Source organism: Dryobates pubescens, chromosome 9 (assembly GCF_014839835.1).
Source record: "Dryobates pubescens isolate bDryPub1 chromosome 9, bDryPub1.pri, whole genome shotgun sequence".
NCBI classification, from domain to species: domain Eukaryota; kingdom Metazoa; phylum Chordata; class Aves; order Piciformes; family Picidae; genus Dryobates; species Dryobates pubescens.
In genome coordinates, this window is record NC_071620.1 from 33,975,743 (window position 1) to 33,999,050 (window position 23,308).

General features: G+C 41.1%; 1 protein-coding gene across 2 annotated transcripts in view; it reads left to right on the forward strand.

Moving 5' to 3' along the window:
• Positions 1-23,308, forward strand: part of JARID2 (jumonji and AT-rich interaction domain containing 2) — a 224,367-nt gene that overhangs the window by 167,076 nt on the left and 33,983 nt on the right. For both annotated transcript variants that reach the window (XM_054164323.1, XM_054164324.1), the window contains exons 5-6: positions 6,653-6,829; positions 18,181-18,410. In XM_054164323.1, the coding sequence (XP_054020298.1) occupies positions 6,653-6,829; positions 18,181-18,410 (407 nt within the window). The remainder of the gene's footprint in view (positions 1-6,652; positions 6,830-18,180; positions 18,411-23,308) is intronic.

Below are 23,308 nucleotides of genomic sequence, written 5' to 3' on the forward strand. Positions count from 1 at the left end.
TGTTGGCTGGCTGTGCTTTCCCCGTGGCTTGCCATCCCTTAGTCAGCTACCGAAATGTCAAAATCGTGTGGGGCCAGCTTTGGTGATTCGCATTTCCCACAGCGAGGAGAGGGAGAGGGCTGGGGAGTTCCCTCCAGACTGCTGCCTGGACTGGGCCATGGCATTTTTGCTCTTGAGTGTGAGTTAACAGTGACTTGTTAAGTGGGAAAAGGTGAGTGGCACGTGCTCACATTGGGGCATCAGATTAACAACACTGTCAGGCAGATGGTCCTGTTAAAGCTGGTCAGTACCAGGTATTCTTCCAGCTTTACTGGATGTGTTACTATTTAATGTCAGTAATTCTTTCAGTATCTTCCTTCTCTTGTTGTTCTTGCAGCCTCTTGCTGACTTACCTCTTGCCACGCACCTCTTTCTCCAGCCCCAGCACATCTGAGCCTCTTCTGTTGCTGCTTCATGCCCTTTCTTTCAGTTTACTTCCTCTGATGAAGCTTCTTGCTTCCCAGTGTGCTGTGCTTGCTTTGGCCAGTCCTCTGTTGATGGCACATCCTTGTATGCAAATATTTATGCAAATAGAAACATCAAATGTCTTGAAGTTGGGGCACAAAGCATTTTGGAAGTGTGTGCCTAGACATCACCAGGACAGAATGTAAAATGTACAGCTCCTACAGGAGACTGGAAACATACTGCTTTTCATGTTTTGTTTAATAACATAAAGTGATATATTAAGCTACACATTCAATAAGAAAAAGTGTTCATAGAAATTTTCCAAATCTTTCCTTGAGAGCTTGTAACATTACATTGCAGTTACAACATTTATTAAGGGACTTTAATTTCCTTAGTCTGTGATTTTAATCTGAATCAGTTCCCTGCTCCGATTCACCATATGGCCCCACAAAAAAATTGTACTGCCACATTCGAGGTGGTGGCACAGGAATATGATGAAGAGACCACATGGAGGTAGATGCTCTGCAGACCATTTTTGATGCCAAGAAAAATGTTCACACAGCCACAGACAGTCTAGATGGTTCCTTGTATGAAATGTCTTCTAAATAACTGGGGGGAAGTCAAGTTTTACTTTCTAGAGTGCCGTCAGATTTGCTGAGTGAGCACGTTTTTCAGTCACCTGCATGGCAGGGTGGGTTTTCCCATGTGAATGGCTGCTCACCTGCTGTCCCCAGGTCTCCTTCACCTACTGCAGTGCCTGTGGTAGCAGCTCCCACCATGGGTGCTGCTGGCACAGAATGAGATGTGTAAAATTTAGTACTGCCACAGGTTCTTGCAACTTTCTCACAGATTTTTCTGCTATTTTCCTGGGAAGGGAAAGTAAGGAAGGAGGGAATTCTATACCTAGGGTGCTGGGACCAGACATGCACCACCTCCTAGGCACAGATGTTGCCCTCTACCGGCAGCACTGCAGCTCTTCTCCTTTGCTGTTGCCTATTAATTAAATTCTAGTGTTGCTCTTTAGGTTGCCTTTGGTAGACTCGGAATCATGCCTTGGTGCTAGGGGTGGCAAGAGAAGAGATGGAATGATTGCTTGTCTTTATGGTTACTGGCTGGCTGTCAAAATATGTGCAAGAATGAACTGGAGGAGCTGTTGAGTGTGTCCAGGCAAAGACAAAAATGTACAGAATAGTGTGTCATAAATTTAAAAAGTCACAGAATCACAGAAGGGGCTTGGGGTGTGGGGTGTTGGGACCTCTGGAAGTCATCTACCCTAATTCTTCAGTTAAAGCAGAGTCATCCAGAGCAGGTTCTCTAGGATTATATCCAGGCAGGTTTTGAATATGTCTGGAGAAGGAGACTTCACATCTCTGGCATGCCTGTTCCAGTGTCTGCCACCCTCGCAGGAAAGAAATCTTTCCTCACATTCAAGTGGTTCTAGTTTGTGCCCATTGCCCCATATCCTGTCACTGTGTATCACTGAAAAGAGTTTGGCCCCATCATCTTGAATCCTGACCTTTAGATATTGATACACATTGATAAGATCCCACTGGCTTTTCTTATCTCCAGGGTAAACAGTCCCAGGTCTCTAAGCCTTTCCTCATAAAGGAGATACTCCAGTCCCCTCATCTTTGTATCCTCTGCTGGATTCTCTCTGGTAGTCCCTTGTCTCTCTTAAGCTGCAAAGCCCAGAACTTGACACAGTGCTCCAGCTCAAGCAAGTGCCTAGAGCTGTATGTTCTGTGAACATACAGAATCATAGAATCATTTTGGCTGGAAAAGCTGTGTGTTTATGCATTTAGTGAGCCTGCAGTTTTCCTTATTCTTGTGCAGTTTTGGAGGGGTTTTATAATCTTGCCATCGTACATAATTTTCATTATAAATATCTGAGGAATTTGGAAGCAGCAACTCTTCCATGAGGTCTCTCAGTAAGGAAAACCACCGTGTTCTTAACTTGAGGTGCAGGACAGGCCAGATATATGAGGAAGGGCAATATATTTAGTTTCACCAGCTGATAGAGTTGGAAAATACAAAGTAGCTCTTGAGAGCACATTCTTCTCTACATCTCCACTGGACTTAGACATTTATGGCTACAATAACACTACTTAGTACTGTTTATATAAATCACTAGCTTTGAGTAACAAATGAGGTCCCCCCTAGAGGTAGGCAATGAAATCATGTACATATTCCTGTCTGCTCTTGAAGACAGTAGGAAATGTTTAGGACAGGGATCTTCATTACAGTAAAGAAGTTAAGCGATCACCCAGTTCCTACTCTTAACACTGCAGGTTCACTTGTATAAGCTTCATCAGTTCTTCAGTCATGACAAGTTTTGAATTTCATTTCCATAAGAAGAGTTTTAGGTGGTTCTCTTAGCTCTTTGCTTGGTGTAAACCACCAGTGCACATCACTCACTCACACTTGCACGTTAGATGTTGCCTAATCAACATGATTGTCATTCTTTTAACTTGAATGAAACAGAGTGTGCTTACAGGCTTCTCTTCAGCTGGCTCAGAGCAGAAACTGGCAGTACCTCAAGCAGCCTGTTTCAGTATTTTAAACCAGTGTTTTCTCAGTCGTTCGGACATGTTTAGCTATGTAGATTTAAAGTGAAAGTGGTTTTAACAAGCTAAAGCTATAGGTGTGAACAAATTCTCAGTATCTGAGGCTAGCCCAGAACTGGAATCTTGTTGTAAAAGATGATAAAAGTGGTTCTAATATAGAAAGTGAGCAAGAAAACACAAAGCTTTTCTATTTCTTTGACTGTCTTCTATCCATAACAATGCTTAAATAAAATAAAAATTCACAAGTCCAGCCTTTTTTTAAATTGTGTTTTTTTCCCCCTTCTGTTTTGTAAGTCAACTTTAATAAATATGTTGGAAAGCTGAAGGGGAGGAGGTGACGCAGACTCAATGTCAGCTTTCCTCTGAGGTCCCATATTGCGGAGCACTTATATCAGTAAAGGGAGGACTAGCAGGACTCTCCCGTGTTATTGGTTGTTACTAGTCTAATTTCTCTGGAAATGTACTTCCCAAGCAGTCCCAGCTGTCCCAGGAATGCAGTTTAACCATTGTTGTTCATAGTTCTCAATTGGAAAGAATTAAAGAATGTCATTCTGACTGTAGATTTATGCACTGAGATTACAGTGATTGAATACCAGGAGTCAGGTGAAGTTTGTGTCTGCTCTTTTACTTGGTTAGACTTTTCTTTTTTGGGCTTTTGAGGTTTTTGTGGGTTTTAGCAGAATGATACAGTATTTTATTTTATTCTGTCCTTTAGGAAAAAAAATACTGTAATAACAACATTTGCATCACAGATGATAGGGTTTTTTTGGTGGTTGCTATTGAAAGCAGCTGACAGAAAAGCTTGGTGAACTGTAGGGAAGATGAGGCTTAGAGAACAGATGCTCTATCTGGACTCCTATTTTAGTGTCTCAGAAGGATAAGATTTCTGACTGTTTCTCTAATTATAATGGAGAGATTTTAGTCTGTGTTTGAATCTAATTTTGAGGGTTCCTAATACTAAGTTTCTTTTACTGCCATCATTTGTCAATGCCTTAATGCACTGATTGTGCCAGACTTTGAATTCTGATTAGAGCTGATGCATGGTATAAACCTGCAGAGCTAGTAACTTCTGCATCCATACCACAGACAAGGCTACCTAGGAGGAAGATAAAAGATGATTCATTCTTGAGGCAGCACTGTGCAAGAAAATCTGTTTTGGAGTCATCTAGTTAGTTGTTGCTGAGGCTTAAAGCTCCTCTCCAAGCAGAAGAATTAATGTGCCTCTCAGCACCTTTTAGCCACTATGGTTGATTGCTTGGACTGTGCCAAAAAATTCTGGGCTTGCATAAAAAATGCTAAGATTTTTGTTTCTGTAAGTTGCTACAGCTCCCATGCTTTGCAATATGTCAGCAGCCTTAATTTGATCATTAGTCTATAGGAAGTTGTGCCATGCAAAAGGCTTTCCCTCTAGGATAAACATGTGTGTCCATACATTTATGTCTAGGATGGATATGTTCATTATTTCAGGGACATCAGGCCCTAGGTCCTGCTGCAGTATTTCCTCTAGCTGTCTCAGGCCTACCACCAATGCATAGCAAAGGATGCTGGTGGGGACTTTTTGCTGCTCCCCAAGGGAGCCACAGTCCCAAGGGGGCTATTTCAGGGACCAACAACAATGGTCTTTACAGGTGGGGATAAAGTCCCACACAGGAGCTCACACGCTCCCTTTCCAGTGGGATAGAGGAGAGAATCAGAAGTATAAAAGTGAGAAAACTCACGGTTTGAGATAAGGACAATTTAGTAAATAAAGCAAAAAACCATGCATGCAAGCAAAGCACAAGGAATTCATTCACTACAAGGAATTCATCACAAGGAATTCATCAGCAGGCAGGTGTTCAGCCACCTCCAGCAGTGCAGGGCTCCATCACACATAATGGTAACTTGGGAAGATAAACACCATCAATCTTTTTCCCCCCAGCTTTGTATACTGAGCATGACATCATACAGTATGGAATATCCATCTGTTCACTTGGGGTCAGCTGTCCCAGCTATGCCCCATTCCAACTTCTTGTATACTCCCCTGCCTATTCACCAGTGGAGCGGGGGTGAGAAGCAGAAAAGGCCTCGATTCTGTGTAAGCACCACTCAGTGATGGCTGAAACATCCCTGTGTTACCAACAGTATTTTCAGCACAAATCTAAAACACAGCCCTATACCAGCTACTATGGAGAAAATTAACCCCATCCCAACCAAAACCAGTACATTTGGGAAAGCATAGTTCATTGCAGAAACAGCCTGTTCCAGGTTTTGTGCCGATTTCAGATATCAGTTTGTTAAAATCTGAATGTTGTGGTTAAGAATATTTTGTACAAACCTATTGGGTGCAGAAAATACGCAATCCAAAATGAAGCTTTTTGTAGTTGTTGGCAGTGGCAACACCAACAGCTCAAAACCAAACAAAATGCAGAACTGCTGTTCTGAAGAGCTTGAATCCAGAGGTTTTTCCTAAGATATCATCAGCCAAATAGCCAGTACCATGTGGTGCTGGTCTGTAGCCCAACTCTCTTTCTCCTTCAATTTATTTAGCTACAGAAAAATAGTTGAAGTGATGAGTCCCATTTTTCTCTTCTGTTGACTTTCTATTTCCCCCCCATTCTTTACCAAAAAAAACCCCCAACTTTTCTGTGAATAAGTAGAGGGCCCCTAGGGCCCCTGTCCTTCTGAAGGATAGACAGAAGCCTCATTTCAACATATTGGGCATAAGGGAAAGTGTCCATTAATTGTCACCAGTGTTTGTACACTAAAAATGGTTATCAGATTGCTGTTACTCATGTTGTGTGTCCTGATGCAGTGCAGGGAAACCTTTATGCTATTGCATGACACACATGGAAGAAATTGAGTGCAAGGGTTATATTTAAATTCTAACCCCGTGTTACCCTTAAGCTCGTGAATCCTCACTTCTCTCTCATTGAGCTGTATGATGTGCCTTGCCCTTGTGTGCAAACAAGGTGGGTTAGGGAGAGCATTGTGGGAAGTAAACAAGAAATATGAAGCAACATCCTCAAGAGGAGCATAGAGAGGGACTTGGGAGACCATTACTCTTTTCTCTCTTTTGCTGGGGGCCTGTGAGGCAAATTTAAGCATCTGAATGTCTTGGTTTTTCTGTTTGAAACAGACCCAGAATACTGTGAAGTATCATGTACAATACTGCAGCAGTCTGCAAAGCATTGTGAAGTTTAGATACTAATAGTTTATTGTAATAATAATCTAACAATGTTACCAGAGTGCAGATTGGTTTGTAAATGCTCTTTTTAGTTCTGTTTGGAAAAGCTGTAAGATTCTGGTTTGTGCATTATGACTTCAGTAAGGCACTTAAGCATGCATTTGAAATTAAACTTGTGCATTATTTCTTTTCTGAATACACAAAGCTATTAATTAAGGCTTGTAGCAAGACTTTAATGTTTAAAGTATGAATAGAATGTGCTTGGTGGGGGGAATCCCTGCATTTCAAACACACATATATGCTGTTGGTAAAAACTAATAAATAAAACTCCTCCAGTTAGTCCTGCACTAGTGTGACCTTTCCATCTCCAAGTTCCCCTCTTCCCTTGCTTTGCATAATACTAAAGTGGGTTATGATCAATATGCTTAGTGAAGGAAGTGAATGTAATGATGCTAATGAGCTGTTTCTTTGTCATAATCAGGTTCTCCAGCGCTGCCCAGCAACATGGTGTATTTTGGAAGTTCTCAGGAGGATGAAGATGAAGAAGAGGAAGAGGAGGAGACAGAGGACACAAAAACAGCCACAAACAATGCTTCATCATCATGCCAGTCAACCCCCAGGAAAGGAAAAACACATAAACATGTACCAAATGGGCAAGGTAGGTCCTACAAATAGTCCTGTTCTCTTGTGCTCCCTGGCAAAGAAATTTGAGCTGAATGTGCTCAATCCTTGTCTGTCCTCCTGGATCTAAGTGAAAAAGGATACAGGCTAATGAAAAAGGATAATGGGAATATGGAGAGATGTAGCATTAGCATCTTCTGTTATAACATGTCTCTCTCAACAATCTGAATTCTGTCTGTGGCAGAACTATAACTACAGGGCTGGAGTTTTACAAGCACATACATACTGGTGTTACGCATAGATAGGTATAGACACAGTCATTCACACTTCCTTGAGACTCATGTTTAATCTAGAATGATGTTATTATGTTAAATATAAGCATTCATAAGTGTTAGTAAATGTGTGATGGAACAACACTTAATTTTTTTTACATGTAATATAGATACCACAATTCCAATCGCTTAAGATACTATATTCACGTTGTCAATTGAAAGATTTTTATCTGAGACATTTTCAGGTTAGCTATTTCTTTACAAATCAGCAGTAGCTGTGTTCATGGCACAGTGTTTTTGTCACAGTGTCCTCATGCCACATCTTGATAAACAGAAAAGTGGATGTTGCAATATCACATAGTGTAAAATGGAAGACTTAAAAGACAGCACTGAAAATTTTCTGAGCCTGCTACGCTCCACTGCCAAAGTCCCCTGTGATGTGGTTCTCTCTCCAGCAAGAGCTCTTGTGTCATAACCATTCTGTGCCCTTTCTGCCTGGCATAATTTCAAAGTGGAGCCTGTGCTCTCCGTTCCCTTCCTAAGAAAATCTTTCCTTCTGTGACTGACCATTCAGCTCTCCTCCTAGTGGACAACTGAAAGGAAAGTCTCTTTACAGAACACTTCAGGAGAGAAGGTTGTGACCTGTGCCTGCTTCTTTTTGTTCTTTCATGCTACTCTGCTCTGAAGTGATTAGTAGATCCCAATTACTTCACTGTGCTGGTCCTCATCTTCGCTTTTCAGAAAGTGGTTTTCAATTCCCTTGTTACATAGACCAAAAAGATTTTTCATGACCACATCTAAATCAGTTTTTTATTGCACACCTAAGCTCAAAACCTCTCTTTTTGTTAACCATTTGCAGAGAAATGCAAGGAGACGTCATGCCTAATAGCATTTCAGCTGTGAGCTATTAGCAGGAGCTTTAGTGCTGTAAAAGCCATGGATCAAAACATGGCACTTTGGATTGATTTCTAAATAGACCCCCCATAATAAGAGGCACAAAACTCTACATATGGAAAATGAGATTGCATGTAACAGAGCTGCTGCCTTAGAGTTTTAAATGTGATATATTGTTACAAAAGGAGCTGATCGTGTTCCTTGAGAATGTCCCAGATGGCAGCCACTTTGAAATTAGCTCAAAACCAGAGACACCTGAAATTTTAATTGGGGGTAAGTAAAGGCAAACTTAATGAGCCATCTAATGGCTTCATAATCTTTATCAATATAGATCAGAGTGAGCATAAATGAAACTGCTGCTTTAATAGATCTGCAAAAAGACCTTTATAAAATACATAGGAGACAGTGTGAGATGTTTTGACAAAGGTGATGAAATGGGAATTCCCAGAGAAGGCAGCTGCTTCCTAATCATTGTAATTTCTTTTCTTCTTCTTCTTCTTTTTTTTTAATTAAATTTTTCTTACCCAGGGGTATTCCTATTTTTCAATGTCTGTTATTTTGGTTGACAACCAATAGTATTTTTGTTTCCTGTGAATAAAGTAGGTTCTGGTTCATGTGTGTCTATTTTAAATGAGACCACACACAAAGGCAGGCCAGGGACGGGTGCAGCAAATGAACTTAATCTAGCGTGAGAGTCTATTTTTAATGAATTAAAGTCTTTTGTTTTTAATATACAATGTGTAGTCAAGCACTTTGGACCTGAAAAATGCTAAGTATTTGCTATGACATACAACAACAAAGGTTCAGAGCTTGATTAATGTCATTAGACAGTGTCAAATGATTGCTTTCTACTAAACGGAGGCCAGAACAACTTTCCTCAGTGAAGTCATTTGTCAGTATCCTCTTTCTGATGCCAATATGGGCTGTTACTAGGATTGCACACCAAACTATTAGAACTTAGCCTGTTGAGGAACATTTTGGACAGCTAGTTCAGTGGAAAAAGGTATAGTATGAATAAGAAGCGCACAGAGCACGTGGCATAACTGGCTGCATAAATTCAAGTAATTAGCTCAACTGACTTGGCGCCTCCCAACCTTACTGCTTACATAGTAGTATTTAAAGCATCAGGCTGTTACCTGTGCCTTTTCATCTTCTGTCTTAGTGCTTCTGATGTGCTGCACATCTACCCTGTTGAAGAGTAAAGTGTTTGACAGAAGTCTTTATCCCACACGTTTGTGGGAGTGTGGAAAAGGGCTATGTAGCAATGCAGAAGCCTTTCCTTTGTGCATTGTCTTAGTGCAGGCAGTCACAGTCTTGTGGTTAAACCGTTTTCTAAGGTCTTGCTGTGGTTGCCACAAGGGAAAATGGTAGAGCCGTACTCTTACAAATTGGTCTTACATCATTGCCAGGCTTAAGCTGATTAGGCTGGATCTGACATATTTTAAGTAAGCAGTACGTACTCTTCAATGTAATTGATACTGGTTTGTGCCTTGGTTACAACCTAGCGTTAGATCTGAGCAGGTATCTCTCAGGTTGTGTGGAATGTTGTGCATGTAACTCTTCTCATTACTGTCTCTTTCAGCGTGCTTAGACTCACAATGAACAGTTCTTGCTAAGAGAAGATACGGTCTAAAGAATTTCAGTTGTTGTTTGCATGAGAGTTGTTCTCTTGTAGAGTAAAATGTGTGAGTGATTTTTACTTGTTTCTGATTAAGGTATGATCTTACAGAATGTTGTAGATTAATTCAGATCAGAGAAGACCACAAGAGGTCATTTAGTCTTAGGTCTTAATGCATAATACTGCAAATAACTTTTCTGACCAATCCAGCAATAAAATCAGCAGAGGTTTGTGGTTTTAATTACGCATGTCTTTTGAGGAGATGGAAATTTTAGAAGCTTTCTGACAGTTGATATGGAATTTTGGTCCTGATCAGACTGATTTTACCTGAGTTAGGATTTATAGTGGAGTGAAAGACTAGAAACTGATCACTTGGTCTCCACATAGCTGCTGACTTCAAAAAGATATTTTCCTAGCTAAGAAACCATATGAACCTTTATTTACTTACTGTTTCAGTCAAGGGTTTAATATTTTTAAGTTTGTGGTGTATTTCAAAATTAACATGTGGAAATTAGGGTTGATAGGATGCTTTATATTGCATCAGATAGAACAGAGGTTTGACAGTGTTGTAACTACAGTCCTGTTACTGACCCTTCTGACTGTGGGTGTAGGAACCCTGTAAATCTCAGTGTTTAGATCCAGAATGCCCAGCCATGGGACATGTGCATGCTGCTCAGATGGATATGCTTATTTTCCAGCTTGCATTTTATATTCATCTCAAATGACCATCAATATATCTGAGACCATTTCATGGCTTTGAACACAAGGAATTTGGTGGAAGAAGCAGGCAGGAGTGTTGGCTTAAACAATGGATTTTTTACTTCAGTGTAGCTGCCAAGTGTGGGAAGAAATATCTCAACCATAACCTGGATGACAGGGCGTCTTGCCAGCATGGAGAAGGAGATAGACATTGGTCTATTATAAAATTTACCTTATGCAAAGGGAGGAGGGTGTCAGTCATCAGCTGCTGCAGGCTGATGTGCAGGAAAAGCAGGTTCTCCACAAGCAAGCTGTACTCTGCTTCCCTGAGGGACAGGGAGGTACCGAGTCTAAATTATATCTCCCTGCTGCTTGGAGGGAATTCCAAATTGTAGGTGAGAGGGTAGGCTTAGGCCTCTGTTTCTGTAAAACTAATTCTTTGAATTCCTCATAACTAAATAAATCCTACTTTGATTTCAATCTGTGGCATGATGGAGGGTTTTCTCCGCTGTCTCCTGAAGGAAAATGTTTGCAAGTGCCAAGTGTTTTATTAGGTAGGCTGGGATCAGGAGCTGGACGAGTTAGGGAGTTGTTGGCTCATTGGTCCCATCACAAGAGTAAAAGAGGATAGGCATCACTCTACTTGAAAGGGCTTGTGGACTGGAAAAGAGCCTCAGGAGGGGCTGCGTACACAGATACAGTTGCACAGACAATTTAGAAATTGCATGCAGCAGGTTACAGTTCCTCTAATAATGGTTGGCTTAAATTTCTCAAGAAGGATGATTGCAGGATTAGGTATTTCTCACACTAACACAGCAGTTCATCTGGGCCAGCATGCCTGACACTGTTGTGCTTGTCTTTGGAGGCCTGAGATGGGCAACTAATTTACATTTGGGAAAACAGAGTTAGCTATTTGTCACCAGTCTTGTCTCCTTAGCTGGAGCAAACCAGCTCCGCTGTGCTAGAAAATCTCCTGGATTAGAAATAGTTACTGGCCTATACTGTGTTTCATTAACTTGGTCAGATAAAACCTGCCTCTGCCTGCCTTTTGCCTGAAATGAGTAGGGGAGAAAACTGTATTGACATCTCTTTACTTGCGGCTCAGATTTCAGAATAGCTCTGGCATTAATGCACAGTAAGCAGGCATCGCTGCAGATACCACACTCTGCTTTAGTGCTGTCTTCCTTACTTACCAGAAATGCAGAAGAATGTTTTGCTTCTCAGTTATTCCTTGCAGAATAATTTAGCAAATAAATTTCCTTTACATGTGTAGTAACAAAAATGATGCAGAAGACCATAGATCTTTTTTTTCACCCCTTATTTCAGGATATCATTCAATGGGATGTTTGAATTCTAGCCTAGCTCTTCTAGCCTGGAGAAGAGGAGACTCAGGGGTGACCTTATTGCTCTCCACAACTACCTGAAGGGGGGTTGTAGACAGGCAGAGGTTGGTCTCTTCTCACAGGCAACCAGTACCAGAACAAGAGGACACAGTCTCAGGCTGCGCCAGGGGAGGTTTAGGCTGGAGGTTAGGAGGAAGTTTTACACAGAGGGAGTGATTGCCCATTGGAATGGGCTGCCCGAGGAGGTGGTGGAGTCACCATCACTGGAGGTGTTCAGGAGGATTCTTGATATAGGGTGCTTGGTTGCATGGTTTAGTTGGTTGGGTGGTGTTGGATGATAGGTTGGACACGATCTTGAAGGTGTCTTCCAACCTTTTTTATTCTATTCTATTCTATTCTATTCTATTCTATTCTATTCTATTCTATTCTATGCTATCCCATCCCATCCCATCCCATCCCATCCCATCCCATCCCATCCCATCCCTTGGGCTTAAATGGCACCTTTTCCCCAATTTTTATTTGCAGTTCTTTACATACTTTTACTTTTAACTGTACTTGCTATTTGTGGGTGGGTACATAAGGCAGCTTCTTAGGCTCATGCATCTTTTTTAGTGCAATGAAAGAAGAAGAACAGTTTTTCACATCCAGCTAAAATGCAGAATGAGAAAATTTCAGGCAGAGAGCTACAATAGTTAATCGGTAGGCAATTATTTTGATGATTTACAGCCTTTTGTTGAAATACCATGGAACCAGTAATTGTTTCAATAAACATTTTTTTTGCAGAAAAATGGAATGTGCAAAATATGTAACATGAAAATTACCCGGTTTGGGGTAATTTGCATATTTAAATATGCAAATCAGGCACAACACATTTGGGGATTTGTGGCTTTTCAGTAGCTAGATGCATGACCTGTGGAGAAGAATTGGGGAGCTGGAACTTGCTCAAAAAATTGAAATTGTTATCCTGGTGAGAGACTTGTGATAACAGATAGACACTTCCTGTATGGACTTGATGCTTAGCAAGTGACCCTTTTGATGTTGTTTGTGTCATAATGGTTAGGTGAGAGTAATGAATTTGTGCTTAGACGAGACACTTGGTATTGGATTTTTGCAAACAGTGGCATGGTGTCTGATACCAATAATGCTCCCCTCACTGGCCCAATACATTCCTCTTCATGTAGGGGTTTGAGCTGTGTTATTGATAGTGTCAAAAAGAAATTCAGTGTTATCTGCCACCGTTCTCCTGTTTGACTTCTCTTAGCATGCAGTGGTGGAAATGTTATTGCAGAGCTGTCCACTGACAAATTGCATAGCATCAGGTTTGGGCTGGAGAAACAGCAGTACCACAGGTCGCATACGATGTTGCGGTGTCCTTTTCTCCTGAAGTACGCCTTTGTCCCTGACCCTGAGTAGGCAGATTGTGTTTGGGGGCTCCAGAAGACAGCTTCTATCTCTGGAAATGCTTTTGAACATACCCAGCACTTAAGGAAAACAGTCATCAGTATTAAAATACTCTGGTTTATGGAAGTAGATAATTGCTTTATGGAAGTAGATCATTGTTTTAGTTCCTCTGGGAGGGGAAAAGAATTACTGCCGGGGTCCTTTAAGAGCCACATAAATGTTTTCACAGTGACTTAAAACTGAATTAAAGCCAGAGCAAGAATGTTTTTGTACAGTAACGGATACTTAATGCCAGAAAGTTGATTAATATTACATCTCTTCCCAAACATGATCTATGTAACAACATGAGGTTTGCATTGGAAGAGCTGGCTCGGGTTGCTAACATTGGCAAGGCTCCCTCTTTTCCTTCTAAAAGCAAAACTTCTCCCTTTCTCTCTTATCTTCCCTCTTTGTTTTGGATAGTTTTATGAATACGCAATAACTTCCTTTACACGGCATGAGCTCTGCAACATGCGGCATATGTGTACATGTTCAGTCCAGGCCTTCATCTTCCAGACGCTGGCATAAACCAAAAGGGATCATATATCAGTACTCTGCTGTTCCTGCGATGGACTCCGCTGTTGTCTCAAGTATAAAGCATATCTGGTGCAGGAATAAATCTCTAGGAGGGCTTGGAGAGAAAGCTTTGCCCATGGAGTCAGTAGTCAGCTGAACCCAGTCCAGTAATTCTGCTGCTTGTACAGTGAGAGCCTGATTATTGCACTTACTATAAATTGGCTTGTCAATTCATGGCTGGGTGTATCCTATTCTGGGCCCCTCAATTTAAGAAGGATATTGAGACACTTGAACATGCCCAGAGAAGGGCAATGAGGCTGGTGAGAGGTCTCAAGCACAGGCCCTATGAGGAGAGGCTGAGGGAGCTGGGGTTGTTTAGCATGGAGAGGAGGAGGCTTAGGGGAGATCTTGTTGCTCTCTACAACTACCTGAAAGGAGGTTGTAGACAGGTGGGGGTTGGTCTCTTCTCCCAGGCAACCAGCACCAGAACAAGAGGACACAGTCTCAAGCTGCACTAGGGGAAGTTTAGGCTTGAGATGAGGAGAAAGTTCTTCACAGAAAGAGTGATTTGCCATTGGAATGGGCTGCCCAGGGAGGTGGTGGAGGTGTTCGAAAGAGGATTGGATGTGGCACTTGGTTTAGTTAGTCATGAGGTATTGGGTGATAGGTTGGACTTGATGATCTCTGAGGTCTTTCCCAACCTTATTGATTCTGTGATTCTATAAAATATTTTTGTGCAAATTAATTCATAGGAATACTTCAGAAAACTGCTGAAAACACAATAAATGTCTGTCACTCACTACAGTGTCAATTCCTGGAGTAAATGCTTGGTTAATCTGTAGTATTTGAGCATATCTGTGCTTGCTCAAAAAAATTTTTTTAGCCATTGTTATAGCTGTACCTGGTATACACACAGTTCCCATTGGTTTGCATAGAGATTCTTTATAACCATTTCAAATGAGATACTTCAAAGTCCCTGTATAGGACCCTGGGTGAATATTGGTGCCTGGGGTCCCGTTCCCTGGATGCAGAGAGCACTGTGATGCATCCATGTGGATCATGTCTGCCATACAGTTTTGCTTTGTGGGCATGAAGTATGTCAGTGATTTAAAAACCCCTAGTGCTTGCAAATTTTGAATGTACTGGTTCTGTTTCTTAACATTTGATCCTCACTGCTAGCCAAAAGACCCACAAGCATTTCGCTCTGGGACTCTTATTGTTTCAGCTTAATAACAATAATAATTGCTTTGGAGGACATGGCATTTTGAGAATGAGCAATATGGATAAAGGATAACCATTTATTCTATTTGAAGTGTCTGAACACTAATAATTTACTTGCACTTTTAATTATTTGTTAGTAGTGCTCTTACCTTTAAAAGCTCTTCTGGAAATACAGAGCTGATTAAGGTAGTATAAAATAATCATAATTCAAGACTATAGAAGATTTCTGCTTTAATAATTGCAGTTTCACCACTCATGTGGGTTGGGCTTCTTTTTCTTTCTGTTCTTTAATGAAATTACTGCTTCAAGGATGAAACCTTTATTGGCTTTCCTCTTTCATGAGGAAAAAAATAATTGGGAGCAGAACATTGGATATTGCACATCAGAGTTACCTCTGGGATGGGAGATTGTAGCTGGGACATAAGTACATCTGGGCTGAACTGTTCTGCTAGCTGTTGGGGGCAGATTTTAATCCTGTGTTGTACTGAATTTTTTTGTCTAAATAACTACGATATTGTTATTCTGACAGGAGCAAAATCATAGTTAAGTGTATTTGTCCCCTTTAAATGCTTGGCTTGCCACAGTGTTTTGTGCTTAATCAGGTTAACATTTTGGTGCTTGTTCACATAGTAGGTTTGTGAATTTTGCAGCAAGTATTACTGCACAAAGGTTTTCATACCTGTCTAGCTGGATATAAGAGTATTGTAGGTCCTGGAAGAAATGAACACTGATTTTTATAGAAACTGATCCCATCCACAGTTAACTGGAGACAGCTTGACTAGGACAGGCTTGCATCTCTGTCTCCCTTTTTATTGTGTTTTCAGGCTTTAAGCTTTTAAAGCTTTCCCTGGGCGACTCAACATTTTTTCTCTCCCATTTTGCTCTTCCCCCTTTCAAGAATCTTACAAATTAAGACAAAAGATAATTACTCAGAGGGTAAAACTGGCAGGGTTCCCACGACACTTAAAATTAATGAGCTGTTGCATATAAAATATACCTTGTCTCATGTTCACTGGTTTGTGTTTGGGGTTTTTTTGGTTTGTTTGTTTGTTGCTTTTGTTTGTGAACCATAAAAGTGCACAATTTGGCTTTTTGGCTGTGTTTTCTGTTTTAGTAATTTTTGGTTTATGAAGTGGCAGCCAAATCCAGAAAAACTAATCTCTCTGACTTAACGTTTCCGTACGAGCAGATCAGTACACACAATTTGTTCCCTCTGAAGGAAAATATCACTTGCAGTGATGAAATACATATTAACGAAGCTGCCATCGGTTGTTTGTGCTGTCTTATTAAAAATAAATGGTGCGTCTGCAGCACCTTCCATCTGATGTGAGAACTTCTTACAAAGGAGGATAAATGCATTGTTGTGAACTCCCTGAGAGGGGTTGGCAGTTATTATCAGTTCCATCACTGGAAATGAGACACAGAGGTTGCACGACTTTCACTGAAAGCGCTGAGAAATCCTTGGCTGGCTGGGGCAGCGCCAGTTGCTCCTGAGCTCAGGAGTGACAGAGCCATGGGGGAGTTTGTGGTGACTTCTCTGCCGACGGCATTTCTCTCATTCTTACTCAATTTATGTAAGAGGGAAGGAGGGGAGAAGGAGAAGGAAGAACAATCTGAAGTTCTACTTTTTGCACAGTCTGTGTCAACGTTATGACTGACTGAACGTGAACAAATCTTATGAGGAGCTGCTGAGGGAACTGGGATTGTTTAGTCTGGAGGAGAGGAGCCTGAGGGGAGACCTCATTGCTCTCTACAACTACCAGAAAGGAGGTTGTAGTGAAGTAGGGGTCAGTCTCTTCTTATCTCTAGTATCAGATGATAGAATGAGTGGAAATGGTCTGAATTTTTTCAGGGGAAGTTCAGATTAGATATTAGGGAAATTTTCTTTACTCAAGAGCACTCAGCCATTGGGATGGGTTGCCCAGGGAGTTGGGGCAGTCACCATCTCTGGAGGTGTTTAAGAAATACATGGACATAGCACTTTGGGACATGATTTAATGGCCATGGTTGTATTAGGTTGACAGTTGGACTCAATGATCTTAGAGGCCTTTTCCAACTGTGATACATGACCTGAATTACAAAGTTGTCAATAGCTTTTGGAGTTTTTGGTTTCAGAGGAGGGGTGGGAAAATTTCAAGGTAAACATCTTCTCAAAAGCAGCTTAGATGTGCCTCTTCTCTCCAGCAGAGTTGTTGGTTTGTTATTGTTACTACTATTATAACAGAGTGTTACTACTGTAATACTACAGGACATCTGTGGAGACAGCTAAGCTTCACAATCAGATTATAAGGTATGTGTTGTAGGTTTATCATGTTCAGTGGCAGAAGAAGGCTTTCATTTTACAAGAAAAGAATAACATAATTAATTCAATTAATATTCCCAAACAGATTGTGTGTGTTCTGTGTAATAGATATGATTTTTTTGATATTTATGCTATTAAGTATTCATGGATGTTCTTGTTTACATCCTTTCCTAAACTACAGCAAAAGAGGCAGAAGTGAAAACCGAGTAGATGAGTAGAGAGGCAGGGGGGCACTTGCCATTGTGAGTGTTAGATCACATGCCTCATGGACCTCTCTCGAATGCTTTGCTGAAGAGAGGGCACCACTGATATAAATTCACCTGGGATTTGTTTAACAAACAGAGAAGCGTGATGTTTTGCTTTCACTTCAGGTTTCCATGTTCCCTGATAACAAAAGAGCAGTAAGTATTCTTAAATTTGGCAGAGGAGTAGGAACAAAACTTGCTGAGATAAATTTGTATGTGCTTGTGTAATATTTATTGTACAAAAAACATGGTTTAGTTTCTGTGCTTTCTTATAGCTTCACTTCAGCATGTTCCAAAAACGGTTTTAGTGTTTTCCTTTCTTTGTAGAACTACCTTTTTCTGTTTGCAGCTTGTCTGCTATAGGCAAACAGCTGTCAGTTTGGTTCAGCAGTTTGGATATTGATGAAAACAAACCCTACTTCTTCATGGAACATTTCCTTTCTTGTATGTTAATGTAAAGCTAAATCCTTTCTATGTTTAGGTTATGTTTAGAATTCTCTCACTGTGACAGGAAAAAGTTAATCAAAACTGTCATAAGAATCAAACCGATAAGTCTAAATTTAGGTCAATCAAAACAGTAATATGCATTATATGTTTTAATTTGGGTATTGAAGATAATGTGTATTAACAAGGAAAAGAAATACTGTAGTGAATCTGTCTGTATAAGGAAATACATGAAATACTGCTTCTATTTATGTATTGATTTTACTTTAGATATGAGATGACACGCACTAAATGTACAGCACTGACAGAAAGAATTGAATGAGGAGTTGGGTCTTGTATGTTGGGGGGTTTTCCCCTTTTTTTCTCTTAACAGCCTGGTTTTCTCTCTTCTCAGTTTTCAATGGGTCCAGCAAATCATCGAAGGAGAAAGAACCTGCTCAGAAACACAAAAGCAAAGAGGCCACACCAGGGAAAGAGAGGAACAGTGAACATAAGGCTGAAAGCCGAAAAGACCAGGCTGCTGCTAATCACCATCCTACTACAAACACTGGCTCCTCTACGAAAGGGCTCACCGCTAACAACCACCACACTCTTCATAGATCGGCTCAGGACTTAAGGAAACAGGTAATGAATTGTACTCTACTGTGGACACATGGGAGACATAGACTTTTAAGGTTCTAGTTCTATTTTCTACTGCCTGGCATAGAACGAAAGTGGTAATCCTTAAAAGCATGCTCTGGAGACAGCAATGATTTAATTTGCAGTGAAAGAGAGAGAAAGAAAGAGAGAAAAAAGAAAGTGATGCTTACATGGGAAGTCGGTATGATAAAGTAAGCTTTAGAGTCGTGTCTTTATATTACCCAGTGTGTACATATAAAAGAGTGACGTTCACGTTGCTGTTTATTAAATCTTTCTGACTGGCACTCTTGTTGGCCCCTCTGCTGACAGTGCCAAGCTGGCAGCGCTTGGAAAAATGAACTCCTTTTCTGTATGACTGGTTTGCTTGGGTTATCCATCTTATGAGGCTCACTAGTGTTTAGAGAAGCTGACATTATGCTCAGGTGTCCTGTATTTCAAAACACACAAACCTTGGAGTCTGGGGGAAAATGTTTTGCCTGATGAAGAAGGTGCTCCAGGGTATTGCCACCTTTGCAGTGGAACTACCAGGTGGGGAGAAATTCAGAGTTTAATGTTACCTGGTTGAAAATTAGCAAAACCAAATCAGCAGTAGGTTTGTCTTCACCTGACTTGTATTTAGGTGTGGAAGTCTAGTAGACCAATCTGTTGGTGCTTGTGACTGGCATTTGGGCAGGATGCATCTCCATCTCTTTTTTGATGATTGGATCAAAGGGCTCCTAAAATAGCAACTGTCAAATAAATTTTTACCAAAGACTTTCAAAATCCCTGGCCAATGTCTGCCCTTATTCAGTCTGGGGCTGGGTTAGCAAAGTACCTCTGCTAGGGCAATGCAGTACAAAAAAGCTTGGTGCACTTAGGCCTTATATTTTGTTTTGCAGTGGTTAATTCTCAACATGCCAATTAGAGACAGTCTTTATTTGCTGCTGTCTAAAGGGTTTTCTTCTAAGTAGGCTGGCCTGGACTTCAGTGGAGCTGAAATTGCCATTGTGTAGGGCTGTCAGTGCCTTAAATGGCACCTCTCAGTCACAGGCTTGGAAATTAAAAATGACGAGAAGAAAAATAGTGTTGCTAGTACTGAGAAAATCTTTCATGCCTTGTGCTTCAGTGGTGTTTAGCTTCTCCTGAAATGCCTCCACTGGATTTGTATTACCTTCTAAATCAAATTGAGGTCCTGAAGGCTATCTGCAGTATATTTCTCTGTACTTGTGCAAGACTTCCATTCTTTATTCCCCTGTGGAAATTTTTGCTTATGTAGTCATCAGCTTGAATGCCTGCTGCCTTTTGCATCCTTTCAGCTGTTTCTGTGACTACCAGCATCCTATGGTCCTTGCTGCTGCCCTGAGCTCTTTGTGTTGAAAAGGCTGCCAAAAACATGAGGATGAACATCATAATTATTTTAACTCACGGGGGCACGTGTGCAGTGCTTTAAAGTAGGATTGTCAAAAGTGTTAACAGTTAAAATTCTTGTGAACAAGTCAACTGTTGTCACTTGTGGAAGTAGTTCTGAGAAGGGAACAGATAACTGTAGAAGAATTTCGACCGCAATCCAAGTGGGTTTTGTTTTGTAGAGTATTAAATACTCTCAATTGTGCTGCATAAAATGAAGAGACATTCTAAAGCAGTGCAGTACAACCAACAATTACACCACACAGACACCTTGCAGAGTGTGTGGTCCTCAAGCTTCAGAGAATAAGGAGGCTGTAAGTTGAAAGGAGGATTTAATAATTTTAAAAAAAAAAGAAAAAGTTACTCATTTTAATTTTCTTCTGCAGCCCACAGTAACACAAGTACTTTCTTACCAATTTTAATGAAAATGTGGCTGTGACTAATTAAAGGTGGATTATGCCTGACATAAAGACTTAGCTCTGTGCAAAATCTTAGACTTACCAGTTGGGAGACGTTGATAAATTTCCTGCCCTTGTCTTGAGTTTTTGTTGACTTTTTCAGTATTTCCCAAAAGGAGATCTGTTTTCCCAGCATGCCAGCCACATGTTCCTTCTCCTTCCAGTATGTTTTTGCTCCTTTTTCACGTACATTTACATGGTTTATTCGTGTGTGTGGTTTTGTTCCTTTCAGTTTCACAGAAAATAAAACCAGAACACTAGAAATTACTTGAGATTTTCTTTTTTTCCCCTCTCTTCCTTGCTTTCTTTCCTTTTCTCGTGTACCCCTGCACTTGTCGCATGTTCCCTTTCTCTCTTTGTTCCTGTCTATCTTTCCAAATCCCCTACTTCAAAGGGGGTTGTGGGCAAAGGAAATGTGGTTCAATGGGGCCCTCTCCTGGCCTGATGTGGTAATTTAGCTCTGCACAACTGACCAACATTGAAGGATTTTTATGAATGAATTCGAGATCATTTCCATAACTTGAATTTGCTTGGGACCAAAACTATTGTTGCCATTGCTAATGTTGTGGTTATTGTTGCGGTTGTTATCTAACAGCTCTTTGCTGGCTTTTTTGGTGTGTTTTTGTGTGTCTGGAGGCTGGATCCTAGGTGCTTTGCAGAGGTGTGCACATAGATCAGTTCAAACCTAATAAACAAAAGTACTGGCCCCATTTGCTTTTTGTGAGGCAATAAAATTTAAAATCTGTCATGCTCTCTTTTACTGCAAGGCAGATGTGCAGTAAAGCGAAGAAAAGAGTGGTCTGAAGATGAATAATGTCAGCAAAACTGAGAAGATAGCTGAAAAGCAAAGATAAGATTATGTGTATCACTAGTTTCACCTTGAGCTTCAAGACTGAGTCATGTAAGGCTAATGTCAATCACTTTGTTACTGGAAAATGACACTGTTAGTGGATGAGGGAAAGTCTGTGAATGTTGTTCACCTAGACTTTAGTAAAGCCTTTGACACCATTCTCCACAGCACCCTCCTGTGGAAACTGGCTGCTCATGACTTGAACAGGTGTACTTTTTGCTTGATAAAAAGCTGAGTTGATGGCTGAGCCCAAAGAGTTGTGGTACTCAACTACAAGTGGTGTACCCCAGGGCTCAGTACTGGTGCCAGTTCTGTTTAATATTAAGAATCTGGACAAGGAGATCAAGTGTTCCCTGAGTAACTTTGTAGAAGACACCAAACTGGGCAGGAGTGTTGATCCACTGGAGGTTAGGAAGGCTCTGCAGAGGGACCTGGACAGGCCAAGTGCTTGGGTCACAACAACCCCTGCAACACTACAGGCTTGGGGAAGAGTGGCTGGCAAGCTGCCTAGTGAGAAAGGCCCTAGGCGTGTTGGTTGACAGCCAGCTGATTCTGAGCCAGCAGCATACCCAGGTGACCAAGAAAGCCAACTGTGTCCTGGCTTGCATCAGAAATAGTGCGGCAGCAGGACTAGGGAAGTGACTGTTCCACTCTGCTCAGCACTGGTGAGACTGCACCTTAAATACTCTGTTCAGTTTTGGGCTCCTCACTACAAGAAGGACATTGAGGTACTGAAGCATGTGTAGAGAAGGGTGAAAAAGCTGACAAAGGGTCTGGAGAACAAGTCTTGTGAGAAGTGGCTGAGGGAACTGGTGTTTAGGGTGGAGAAAAGGAGGCTCAGGGAAAACGTTGCAGCCACCTGAAAGGAGGCTGTAGTGAGGTAAGGGTTGATTTGTTCTCCCAAGGAGTAAGTGATGAGGACAAGAGCAAAAGGCCTCAAGTTGTGCCAGGGAAAGTTTAGGTTGGATATTGAGAAAAATTTATTCCCTTAAAGGAGGAGGTTGTCAAGCCCTGGAACAGGTTGTCCAGGGAAGTGGTGGAGTCACCATCCCTGAAGGTGTTCCAAAAACTTGCAGATGTGGTGCTTAGGGACATGGTTTAGTGGTGACCTGGCAGTGCTGCCTTAATGGTTTAACTCTATGATCTTAAAGGTCTTTTCCAACCTAAACTATTCTATGATTCTATTATCCTATTTGAATTAAATTGACTTCTTTCTTATGCGCTCAGTGTAAGCACTGCCTCGTGATGGAGCTGTGGCATAGACCCCAGTTTGGTGAACCTGCGCACCTGGCCATATGGCCAATTTTTTAGGCTGACTCTGTGAGTGTATGTTTGGTTTGGGGGAAGACCCAACAGTAGAAAGGTAAGAAAATGCCTACCACAATTTCTTGTTTCTTTTGGTTCCAATCATCTGGTGGGTCCTCAGAGGCAAGTACAAACCAGGAATGTGTAGGTGATGAGTGACCAGCCAGAATTTCACATTTCTCAATGTGAAATCCTGAATCCACCTGTTGCTTTGATGGTGGGCTATGACCACTTTGCTTGTTCCTCTTGTTTCCAGCTGGAAGACATTTGTTGCAGCCTATTCCTATGGAAGAGTGGTCTGTTCTGGTCTACATAGTACTTCTGTATCCTAAACATTATGCTGTCCTGTCTGAAAACACTCAAGATACTTATGGGCATTTGGGGAGGGAAGAGGGAGAAGCATTTGAAAACCATTGCGTTGTGTCTGCTTTAGAAAGGTGATGGTCCTGAGGAAGTTTTCAGCAGTATTTCTTTCTTGTGGGGTGTCCTTATTCAGCAACCAGGGGAGGAAAAAAAAAAAGTAAACTCCTTATGGTATTCTTAAAGTCAAGTGTTCTCTACTTCAGAACCTGTTGATCATTGGAATAACTTCACCAAGTTTGAAAAACAAACAAACAAACTCAAAATAGTGTGCTTATAGTCTAGAAGTGGAGGTTAGATAGCCAAAGCTTATGTACCTGTTCAGTTCAAGATTTGGCCCTGAGAGATCAAAGCTTTTGTTGTGTGGAGGTATTCTAACAACTCTAACCAGTTGTGATAAGTTGCTGTTTTCTTAATGAATTTAGTTTTCCAGAGTTTCTTATCTTGGCAGTTTTAATTCTAGTCTAAAGCTGATAGTGCTGAGGTCACATTTTCCTTTGAAGAGGAGGAACTGTGAGGATCTT